We start from the raw sequence: 12,760 nt of genomic DNA on the forward strand, positions 1-12,760 counted from the left end.
GCTGGCGAGCAAAGACACAACATTTTACTTCCACATTTCAAATCACAGTAGCAGATTTTTGTAGAAAGGAGATATTTCAACAGTTATTCTGCACTAGTAGATTTTAAACTTAAGTACTAGGTGGCCACAGAGATACAGAGTACTGGACATCCTGGGTCGTCAGAAATGGAGAGAAATCCAGATAGTCCAAAGTGACCATTTTCCAAAAAGTTTTAGCAAACAGTACATTAAGGCACATTTTAAAAATCACAAGTTAATTTTATGAAAGGCTGGTCAGAACCCCAGAAGCAATTTTAGATCTAGATGGCCAACACTTTGCTGTGCACAACATACATTGATGATCTTTTTTATATTTGTGAAATTAAATGGAAAATGTGGGTGACCAAAAATGCTAAATGATTAGTTACAGTAAATGTGAGCCTAGTGCTAATTAACTTTCTGGGTCTTGCTTCCCATCTAATTTTAGATAGCTAGGCTGTGTGATAAAAGAAAAACACAAAGATTTTCACAGAAAAGATATATCTGAAGGAATTCTTTTTGCTTTGATAAGAAACTAACATTTTATTCAGATGTAGAGTGCTAGGTTAACAAATGGGAAAATCCCTCTTCTAGTTTGGGATGACACTGTCGCCTCTTAATGTGTGTGTGTGTGTGTGTGTGTGTGTGTGTGTGTGTGTGTGTTTTAATATGAGAGTATATTGATAAGAAAATGGCATCCTGTGTCAGTATTTCAAGCCAATGTATGTCCCTTTATTCATTTTTTAAATACCACCTCCAGAACATTTTCCTAATTTCTTACATGCAAACAGAGATAAGAGTCTGAAACTCTCATGCAGGACTTTTCTTATTTTATTATGAAATAGGAACAGTAACCCTGGCCCTTTCCTACTACTGAAGATTTTGTGAAAACAGCCGCTGTACAGTCTCTAGGTAAACCATAAGAATAATGTAAAACTCTCCCTCATCTCCTAATTGGCTTATATGTTTCTTAAATTCTCTCTGGATTCTGTCCTCTTCCCTGCATCTCCATTTCCTGCACCCAAGCAGGATTCTGTCATCTTCAGAAACTAATCTTCCTGCCACCAATTTGCCAGCTTTTGGCTCTGTTTACCACCCTGTGGCTGTAGCCAGAGTAATCCTCCTACAATCCCAAAATGTAGCAGACACAGTGTGTCCTCTGCCCTATTGTAAACCACATACCTGGGACATGGCTAATGAAACCTGGTCTGCCCCCACCCCTCCAGCTCTCCTGCTTTCCCATTATCTCTGGTAGCAGGCCCATTTCACATCTCAGGAACCCCAGGCTCTCTGGGGTTGATTTGCCCAGAATCACACAGTGATCACACAGATCCTGAGTCTGGAAGCTGCAGACTCACCCCTGGTCTAGCCACAAAGCCCATGCTGTCAACAGCCATTCATTCTTGGAGGCAGACCCCTGCGGCCTTAGGGTTGTACAGTTTTCTGTCATTTTGTAGATTCCTCCTTTTGGATGACCGGGTACATTTACATTGGCTGGGACTGAATCTACATTGGCTGAGACTGAATCTCCTTTGTACCTTCAGCAGATTGAGTAATAGCGGCCTGTCAGGCACAGGAGAGTTTTAGAAACAATTCCATATATGTTTTCCTTCCCATTACAGCTTGAAAATGTAGTAGTGTGGTATTCACAGTAAATGGAAATTGATAGTTTATTCTCGCCAAAGATAAAGATGTTAAAGAAAACCAAACTCACGAGGGACCTTATTTCTGTCACTTAACTTTCTGTCCAGCCCTTGTTAAGCCCCAGGAGGGTTTCTTTGTAGCTATCAGCTGCCAGCCGGTTTGAGATCGACTTGACAGAGCTAATTTGAACTGGTTTTTGGCCTGATCTTGCGTAGGACGCTAACATCTCGATAAACTGCAGAGATTCAAATGCATTTACCCTCATTCATCAACTTGGTTATTTTATTCAGGAATAAAAGATCAAAGCATTTTAGCAGCGTTTTTCCTCATAAGCTGCTGCTGCGCATGGTCCCTTTATCTCTCAGCTGTTTATCATTATTTTAATCTCAGTGCCTTTCCTTACTTTTTAAAGGAAAATGTCAGGGGCCTGAAAATTATCTAAAGAACAGCAGTGTCATGATACTGTGATTCTTTACCTCCCTGCACAGTGGTTTCACTCGGGAGCGCTGGGACACTTTAAACATTGAATGCCTAAGGCCGCAGGGGTCTGCCTCCAGGAATGAATGGTTGTTGAGAGCATGGGCTTTGAGTCTAGACCAGCGGTGAGTCTGCAGCTTCCACTGTGTGATCCTGGGCAAATTAACCCCAGAGAGCCTGGCGTTCCCAAGATGTGAAATGGGTCCTGTTGTAGGACCTAGTGTCTGGGTCCTACAACAGATACTCTGATTTAATTGCTCTTGGTGCAGCCTGGGCTGTGGGAATATTAAAAGGACTTCATGGTGGTTCCAGTGTTCAGCAAACCCTGAGAAGCATTCCACAGGGAGATTAATAAGTAGGATTTCCATTGTTGGTATGGCCAGGGGCTGGGAGATCAGATTCTTCTCTTCACTTTTAACAAAGTGGTTTGGGCATAGAGGGCATTTCAGCTCAACTATTATGTGCTCTGAGTTTGATGTATTAGTACTGTTTTATTGTTGTAAGCCTTGAGACAGGTCTTTATTTTTAAGCCATTTTTGAATGGACGACTGGGCAGTTTTGTAAGTAGGTGAATCTTCCTGCTTTCAATGTGGAATTTTTGAAATTGCATTAGAAAAAACATGAAATAAGATACATTTAATTTGCCTTTGAAGACAGAATACAAATTTTGAGAACATGTAATTAACATCTAATTGGTACACATTAACATAAGCATTATAGGTTTTAGTTACTGAAGTTTAATAGTACTATATGTATTGCAGACAGAAATTTCATAAGCATTTTCACAGTGACTAAAGGGGCTTCTTTTTAGAGGTTCTCAGCTTCTGCATAATTGGAGGCTGCATGACTAAGGCAACATTTTGCAAAGTGCAGGTAAAGTTAAGCCTGAAATGGGGTAAAAACTCCCTAAGCGTTTTAACTTTCTCCTCCTACTGAAGGGGTAGAAAAGTGAGACAAAGATCTTCAAGGAAACTTCCAGTTCCAGAAGGTCCACGTGGCAGCTTTGTCCCTCCTACTCCCAGCCTAAAAGAGTGGCTGTCCACATGTGGCCCCGAGACTGACGGTGTCAGCTTCCCTTGGGAACTGGATTACAATGTAAATTCTAGGACCCCCATCTCAGGACTAAGGAATGAGAATCTTTTGTGGGGTGGGACACTGGAATCCATTTTAACAAGCCCTCCAGGTGATTCTGATGCAGGCTGAAGTTTGAGAACCAGTGCTTTAAAGGAAACTTGTAGTTTCACACTGGGAAGCACTGGGATAGACCGGTGGTTCTCAGACTCTATGGTGGGGGCCACCTCAGACTCTCCTGGTGATTCCAAAGTGCACCCGCATTTGGGGTGGAGGCATTCCTTGTCAGTGACGCCAGGCAACCATAACTTCAGCTCCTCTGTGGGGTGCAGGCCACACCTGCTGTCATGGCAGGAGGGGTGAGGAGGTGGGTGTTCAGGAATCAGAATACACCCTGAGTGAAGCGTGCATGGTGTCATACACTGTCACACTAGCTCCCTGATAATGTATACATTTTCCTTTGGTAGGGGGGTCAAACTGTTACCTCTGCCTTCTTAGGGATTTTTGGCTGGGCCTGGAAGTAAACTGACATAAAACAGATTAACAGGAGAAAAGCATACATATTTATTTAATCTAAGTTTTATATGACCTGAGAAGCCTCATAAAGAAATGAAGACCCTGTTAGAATTGAGCACATATACTGAGTTGGACAAAGCAGTAGATGATGAAAGGGGCAAGGCAGTGGGGGGCTGGGATGAGGGTTCATTGTGGAGAAGTGACTAGGAACACGAGGATGAGTTTAACAAGGTTTGTTTGTGTAGATGTCTGTCAGGGACTTTGGCTCCCCACCTCTGGTGATCAGAATATCTTTCTTCTTCCAGGTGCAGGGAGGAAACCTTCCACATGGGAGTTTTAACTCCTGCTTTTAGGAAAGTCAGAGGGCCCTTCCTGCATCTGTTGCTGTTGTTATAAGTGTCTTTAACTCAAAACAATGAAATAGAAGAGTGGCATATTTTGGGATAGCACGTTCTGAAGCATGGGCCTCAAACTTCTGAGTTTCCCTGAGCCCTTCTAGGTGACCCTGGATGTCAAAACTCTTTGTGACTTGCCTTTTCCACTGTGTTGATGTTGGTGTAAAGCCATGGTGGGTAAAACTGGTAATGTCAGCACACATGCAGCGACACCAGACTGCACTGATAGTCATTGTGTTCCTCAAAGCCAGGCACTGTCACTCACTGTGAAAAAGCAAAGCCACTTTCACTTGACAATTTTCCTAACAAGGCAGGAAACATTACTGACTTCACTGAATTTCAGCTACAGGACACATCTTTTCAGTGTTCAGCGTGATGAAGTGGGAGTCACTCCTTCATTATCCGGGTGTACATTGACAGGCTCCAGGAAAAGCACTTGTGAGATTGTTTGGTTTAAGCTTACCTACATACTTTTTCTTTCTTCATGAAACATCATTTTTACTTGAAAGAATAGCTGACAAACTGTGGTTATTCAGACTCAGATATTTGGCAGACTTTTTTTCAAAATGAAGAAAGTAAGACTGACACTTAAAAAAAAAAAAAAGAAAACTGATGGCCGGGCGCGGTTGCTCACACCTTTACGTTATCCCAGCAGTTTGGGAGGCCGAGGCAGGCGGATCACGAGGTCAGGAGATCGAGATCATCCTGGCTAACATGGTGAAACCTCATCTCTACTAAAAATTAAAAAAAAAAAAAAATTAGCTGGGCGTGGGGGCGGGCACCTGTAGTCCCAGCTGCTCGGGAGGCTGAGGTAGGAGAATCACTTGAACCCAGGAGGCGGAGGTTGCAGTAAGTTGAGATCGCAGTACTGCACTCCAGCCTGGGTGACAGAGCGAGACTCTGTCTCAAAAAATATAAATAAATAAATAAACAAATCTGACAATATTTGTTGTTGATAATAAATTCAAGCTTTCAAGCAAAAATAGGATTTTGGAAAACTTGTATTGCTACTGTAAGCTTGACAGTAATCCAGTATTTAGACTTTTCTGATGAGATTGGTGATGGGTGTTATTAATGAATATGATTTGTTGACATTGTATAATGAATTGTTCATATTGTATAATGAAACACGTCAACCATTTAGAAGATCTGCATAAGTCAGTGATGCTTAAAGTCATGCATGGGTAAAAGATCCACTCAAAGTGCAAGGTAGACCAATAGATTTTAAGGTAACAGGGTACGAAAATACTGTGGTTTCAGAGTGTACATTGCAACTTACATTAAAGAAACTGTCACTTGGCAAGTTCTAGTGCAGTAACAAATGATATCCACAACTATTTGGAAAAGCTATCAAAATAATCTTCCCTCTTTCATACATATTTGTATGAGGCTGGATTTTTTTTGTGTGTGTGTACTTCAGGTAAACAGCATAGAACAGTAGATTGAATACAGAAGTAGGTATGAGAATCCAGCTGTCTTTTATTAAGCAAGACATTAAAGAGGAAATGTAAAAGTCATGCCACTCTTTGAGTTTTCTTGCAGTGGGTAGGGGGACTATGGTTATTTTTCATAAGGATTTTATTTATGTTTGTATGTAATCAGTTTATTATTGTTAAGTTTAATGAATTAGTAAAGGAATATTTTTTAAATGTTTTAGTTTTAAGATAGTATAATTAACCTATGTAAACCTATTTTATGTTTTTAAATATACTGTTTATATTATTACTTTAATATCGACATAGTTTCAAATAATATGTTTAAAATACTTTTTAAATCTCTCAGTTTTAATTTCTAAGACCAGTCAGTCTAACGAGTATAACCCACATAAGCAGATACTTTTTGGACTCCTCAATAATTCTTAAGAGGATCAAGAGAGCCTGAGAACCCAAAGTTTGAACATTGCTGTTTTGAAGGGTCATTGGTTCCTTTCTCTGAATTTCAGAGTCGTTTGCATATCACCCTCATTTGTGCTTTGCAGGCTGAGAGAGCCCTGGACTCAGCAGTGAGAGCCCAGGTAGCAGAGGAAGGAGGGCTGAGCGCCTTGAAGCAAACAGCCAAAGGTCTTGGCCAGGAGACAGACATTTCAGTGTAGCTGTGGGAGGCACTGAGGACCCAGGGTGGGTAGGGACTTCGTGAAGACTCCTTCTGTGATGTTCTCACCATAACCACTGGTTTATCACCTACCCTAGTAAGTTCTCATTTCCATTACTCTTCACAAGAAAGGATTTAATATTCTCATTTCTAGTCAGTTCAACCACTATTGGGTACTGTAGTTTTATTCCAGTCATTTTAACCTCCTGATATTCACATTGCCAAATTTCTGATGAAGCTTTGAGTACATTGGTGTATTTCACATTTGGCAATCTGACCTTCTTGTCACCACCAGCAGCCGTAATTTGTCTTTGGATGTTTGTCAGTTGCCTGTTAATTACACAGTTGTCTGCCATTATTCAGTGGGTTGAGTAAATGATGTTAACAAGAGCTACACATGAGAGAAGGGAAGATTTAGGAAGGTAGATAAAGAAACAGTGATAACACAAGGAGAAAATGGATAGGGAAGGTGAATATTACAGTGTCAGTGTGACACCACCAGAAATACCTCAGCCAAAATGCCCTTTATGCCTGTACTACTTTGTTGAAGGTGATAAGAAGAAGAGCATTTCAGACCTCATTGCCACCGCCAACACAAACAATGACAATTTTACTTCACTGAATATCTTATCTGTCAAATGAAACCAGAGATATCACTGGATAGGTACAAAGTAAATTCCTTTCTTTAAATACTGATTAATATTTTTATCCTTTAGGCTAGTGACTTTTTTACATAAGCATAACTACTTACATAGATAGAATGTTATTTTAAAGACAATCATTTGAAAATATTCAAGGTACAAACATTATAGTTAGCTGCTTATTTAATAGAAAATGCTAGAGTTGATGCTGGTACATTGTGAACAGTACAGTTCACAAAACAATACAGTATGTAATCTAAATGTATACAAGCAGTGCTAAGCAGGTTAATTGTGGTGATTGGAAAGCCCACTTTTCCATGGGAAACTGATTGTTGTGACAATAATTTAGCTGGAATTAGGCTCTGAAAAGGATTGTATGATCCTTTGGTAATTAATTGCCCATTCCCAGTCATTCATCATACTTTTTTCTCCCTCCTTGTTGTTCTTATGTAATGTCCAATTCTGATTTATGTACTGTAGGATGAGAGGCAGCTTAGAATGGTGATCTGAGGAGAGAGAGAGAGAGAAAGAGAGAGAGAGAGTGTCTCTCTAAAAGCAAGGGGGAGAGGTCAGAAAGAAATGAAAATAACTTATTAATTAGGACCAGTGAGAGGTTTGAAGGGCAATGGCTTCTTTCTTTTTGAGACGGAGTCTCGCTCTGTCGCCAGGCTGGAGTGCAGTGGCGCGATCTCGGCTCACTGCAAGCTCTGCCTCCTGGATTCAAGTGATTCCCCTGCCTCAACCCTCAGGCTCCCGAGTAGCTGGCACTACAGGCGTGTGCCACCAAACCTGACTAATTTTTTATATTTTAGTAGAGATGGGGTTTCACCGTGTTGGCCAGGATGGTCTCAATCTCCTGACCTCATGATCCGCCTGCCTCGGCCTCCCAGAGTACTGGGGTTACAGGCGTGAGCCACCACGCCCAGCCAGGGCAATGGCTTCTTTCCAGTTCTTTCTGATTTTGAAGTAAGAAAAATAAAGTATTTGACACACCATAATTTTGGCCAATTTTAGGCAATTAATATGTCTGAAAATATTACAAACAAAATTCTTTTATAATTGTTATAATACCTTTCCCTGTAAAATTTATTCACTGGTATTTATATAGCAGTTCTCTCTAATGAGCCCATCCCAGTACTTGGTGATGCCTTTTTTCTGGCAAGTTTTATAGAAGAGATGAGTTTGGTAAAAACTAAATTACTCCTGAGTGACCTGTTAGATCTCTTCTGCTTATTTTCATGTTGTTTTCAGAATGATTACTAAGGTGATTTAGTTAGAAAGTATATTTAAAATAATTTTATCTAGTTGTTGAAAAATTTGTTTGTGGTTTCTTAGCAGTGGTGTTTCATTGACTGTTCCAAAACTTCCAGCCTGGGCATGGTATTTTAATGGATAACAAATCCCTTCCCACCTCTGTTCCGTACTTCATAGCATGATCTGGCCACAATGCTGACAGCACTTAGCTTCCAGGAGTCATTCAAGAGAGTGGCTGGCGTCTCTCTTCTGGAAGAAATGGGACACATGGTCCCATACCAACTGTGCCTTTGCTTAGATCTGCCGTCATAGGAACAAGACGTTAACAACCGGCGGCAGCAGCAGCAAACCAGCACTGAGGCTTTCTTTTTCCCTTTCCAGGCGTCTGGCTGTGATGGGTCGGAGATTCCTGACGAAGTGAAGCTGATTGGGTTTGCTCAGTTGAGTGTCAGCTGATGTATGTCCCTTGATGTCACCCTGATCTGTCATGTCCCACCCCCTCCACACACTCCCTTCAACCCTCCCTCTTTCTGCCCATTTCTTCCCACCCCCTCACTCCCATTTCCCAGCAAAATCAGAAGATTGTGAAGAGGCCAGCTTCAACGAAATTGGATAAAAAAATAATTTTTTAAAACTTACAACACTCCGAGTTCTGCTTTATTCTCTAGCAATCCACAGTACAAGAACAAGCAAATGCCACAGCTGCACGACTGTTGCTAATTTTTCCAAAGGCTATTTAATATTCTTAGCAATCAATTTGGATATCCCTTAAGTGAAAAGAATCTGAAATACACTCAGGTGGTCTTATTTATTGGCAACAAAAGGAATTTTCTATCCAGAAGCCTATTTCTCCTTTCATTGTCGTTATTTCTGTTATAATACTTTAATTGTACATCTGACAATACTGCCTCTTTTATGTCGTATTTAGAAATTAATATACTTATAAAATTAAGATTTATTAGCCAAACTTGAATTCTAGTTTTAAAACTGACTGTGAATTTTATTTTTCATATATTTATGCATTACACACCTTAGCTATAAGAAAAAAAGGGTTTTGAATATATGCTTCTTGCAGTTAATCTCGTTATTTAAACAAAAAGTTTTGGGTCTATCTTTGGAGTATTTGTAACTTCTAAATTTTGAAATGACTGAATTAGGAATTTGGATGCTTATTCTTTTAGTTTGTTTGCCTAAAAGCCAATTTACAATCTGACTGTCTCTTGGGAGAGGGAGGTGCCTTGCAAACTTTCACATTAAGAACGTGCCTGAGGCTGCTTTACTCTGAAATAGTCTCAGATCTAAAATTTCCTCTATATAAGGTGGCATATGTTACGTTTTGCTTCATTGGACCGTTTAGAATCCTATGTAAAATGTTGCCATTCTGTTAGATTGCTAACTATATACCCATCTCTGATTTGGCTCTCCTTAAGTGATAGGATTTGTTATTCTAAAGGTGATAAACTTGAAAATATCAGAATCTGAGTTTTACTTGAGATTTTGCAGAATACCCAGCTGGAGTGAAAATTGAAAGGGTTTTGTGCAATGACTAAAAGGTAAAACGCTGTTAAGGTTCAAGAATAAATACTTTCAACCCAAGTAGCCCTCTGCTTGACTATATATTATGGAACTAGTAAACCTTAGGATTTTGAAAATTGGAGTCTAATCTTTCAGGGAGATGGGCTCCCAGGATGGTACCATTGCTCTTCCCTAGCTAACCCTAGATATGGCAGCTCTTTAATGTACTTTAAAAAGCAAATATATATTACTAAGGAAAAAAAGTTATTTATAATTGCCTTGTCATAATTGTTAAGGTGTTCTAGAGCCATTTGCATACAATTTAATGTAATTTCATTCCATTCTATTGTTTACACAACGATTACTCAAAGATGACTGCAAAGGTAAAAGGAAAATAAAAGTGTATTGCACAACAAGATTGTTTTGCATTGTTTCATTCCTCCTTTAGATATAATCTGCATTACTGCATTGGCATCTAGCACTTCCATAAAATGCCTAGTAAAAGTTAACTAGTGAAAGTGCCCTAGAGGCAGAGTAAGGAGGCATCATGCATCCAGTACAGAATTGGGTTGACAAGTAACTTGAATTAGCATGAGGAGAGAATGAAAGGCAAACATTTCTACTCCATGTAGACAGATGGTCTTGGAATTAAAACCCCTGTAGGGCTATAGGGAACAAGAGAGAGTAATTCCTTCCAGCCACTTCGTTCATTTTAGTGCTGTTAGTCCCTGAGGCTCAGAGTGGTTGAATGACTTGTCCAAGGCCCTTTACAGGACTACTTGCAGAGGTAAACTTCCCAGGATCCTGGTTTCCTGACATTCAGAGCATGTTCTTTACACTCTTCTGTACAACTTGTGGGTGAAAAGACCCTCATCTTCTAAGAGGATAAAATGTACATGAATAACTGAAGGACTTTGCAACATGGAGACTAGTCAAAAATCAAAATTGGAGTCTAATCTTTCAAGGGGGTGGACTCCCGGGATGGTGCCGTTGCTCTTTCCTAGCTAACCCTAGATATGGTAGCTCTTTAGTGTACTTTAAAAAGTAAATATATATTACTAAATATATATTACTAAGGAAAAGTTATTTATAACTGCCTTGTCATAATTGTTATATCATTTAATATCTGTATTTAAACATGGTTACAAATATCATTTAATGTCTGTATTAAATTTCCACCCGTATTTTCGTATCCATCCTAATGGCATTTGAGGTAGTTTGCATACATTCATACAATAGGATAGAGATGTAAAAATGCATAAAGAAATTAGGATGAAGGGACAATAAGAACTGGCTTACAAGATGAATGCAAGGATAAAGTTAGTACGTAAAAATCACCACGAGGGCCTACACGTGGACTAGAGCTTCCTACCCACCATACTACCTTAATTCCCAACTATACAGAGCAATCTATGAATTCAGTATAATCCTTATCAAAATTTTAAAATTGTATTACCCACAGAAATATGAAAAATAATCCTAACATTTGTATGGAACCACAAAATACCCGAATAACCAAAGCAATCTTGAGGAAAAAGAGCAAAACTAGAAGCATCACTTCCTGATTTCAAATTACATTATAAAGTTATAGTAATAAAAACAGCATGGTACTGGTATAAAAACAGACCAGTAGGACAGAATAGAGTCCAGAAATAAACCCACACATGTATGGCAATTTTTTACATGAGTGCCAAAAATATACAATGGGAAAAGGACAGTCTCTTCAGCAAATTTTGTTGGGAAAACTGTATATCCACTTGCAAAACAATGAAATTGGACCCTTATCTTACAACAGACACACAAATCAGCTCAAAATGGATTAAAGACATTATAAGACATGAAACTATAAAACTTCTAGAAGAAAACAGGAAGAAATCTCCTTGACATTGGTCTTATCAATGACTTTTTTGGATATGACACCAAAGGCACAGGCAACAAAAGCAAAAATAAAGCGGGATTATATGACACTAAAAAGCTTCTGCACAGCAAAAGAAATAGTAGACAAAGTGCAAAAGCAATCTATGGACTTAGGAAATATTTGTAAACCATGTATCTGATAAGGGGTTAATATCCAAAATGTGTAAAGAACTCATATAACTCAAGAGCAAACAACAACAAAACATTAAAAATAGTCAAAGGACTTGAATAGGTATTTTCCCAAAGAAGACATATAGATGGCCAATAAGCACATGAAAATGTACTCAACATCATTAATCATGGAAATGCAAATCAAAACCACAATGAGGTATCATCTCACATCTGAAGATAAGTGCTGGCAAGGATGGGGAGAAAAGGGAGCACTTATGTGCCTATTGGGGGAATGTAAATTGGTACAGCCATATGGAATACAGTATGGAGGTTCCTCAAACATTAAAAATAGAACGAACATATAATCCAGCACTCCCACTTCTGGGTGTATAGCCAAAGAAAATAAAAGCAGTATCTTGAAGAGATATCTGTACACTCATGTTCATTGCAGCATTATGCCCAATAGCCAAGGTAGTGGAAACAACCAAAGTGTCCATGAATGTATGAATGGATAAAGAAATTGTGTTGTTTTGTTTAGAGACAGAGTCTCACTCTGTTGCCCAGGCTGGAGTGCAATGGCATGATCACAGCTCACTGCAGCCTTGACCTCTCAGGCTCAAGCAATACTCCCACCCCAGCCTCCCAAGTAGTTGGGACTAGAGGTATGTGCCACCAGGCCCAGCTAATTTTTAATTTTTTTTTTTTTCTTTTTTGGTGGAGACGAGGTTTCACTATGTTGCCCAGGCTGGTCTTCAACTCCTGGGCTCAAGCGATCCTCCCACCTAAGCCTCCCAAAGTGCTGAGGCTGGCCAAGAAATTGTTTTATACACACACATACGATGGAATACTCTTCAGCCTTTAGAAAGAAGAAAATAACATCACTTGCAATGGCATGGACGAACTTGCAGGACATTAGGCTAAGTGAAATAAGCAGATACAGAAGAAAATTTCTGCCTGATCTCATATGTGGAATCTAAGAAAATGGTAGTTATGAGGGGCAGGAGGACAGGAGAAATGGGGAGGTGTTTATCAAAGAGTATGAAGTTTCAGTGATACAGGATGAATAAGTTCTAAAGATCCAACCGTACAGCATGGGTACTATAGTTAATA

General features: G+C 39.5%; 1 protein-coding gene across 1 annotated transcript in view; it reads left to right on the forward strand.

Annotated features, from left to right (window-relative positions):
- The window catches only part of STK39 (serine/threonine kinase 39), a 293,703-nt gene extending 283,668 nt beyond the window's left edge, over window positions 1–10,035 (forward strand). Inside the window, exon 18 of the mRNA XM_050752820.1 lies at window positions 8,489–10,035. Within this exon, the coding sequence (XP_050608777.1) occupies window positions 8,489–8,563 (75 nt within the window). The 3' untranslated portion in view covers window positions 8,564–10,035. The remainder of the gene's footprint in view (window positions 1–8,488) is intronic.
- Window positions 10,036–12,760: the final 2,725 nt, after the last annotated feature.

Source organism: Macaca thibetana, chromosome 12 (assembly GCF_024542745.1).
Source record: "Macaca thibetana thibetana isolate TM-01 chromosome 12, ASM2454274v1, whole genome shotgun sequence".
NCBI classification, from domain to species: Eukaryota; Metazoa; Chordata; class Mammalia; order Primates; family Cercopithecidae; genus Macaca; species Macaca thibetana.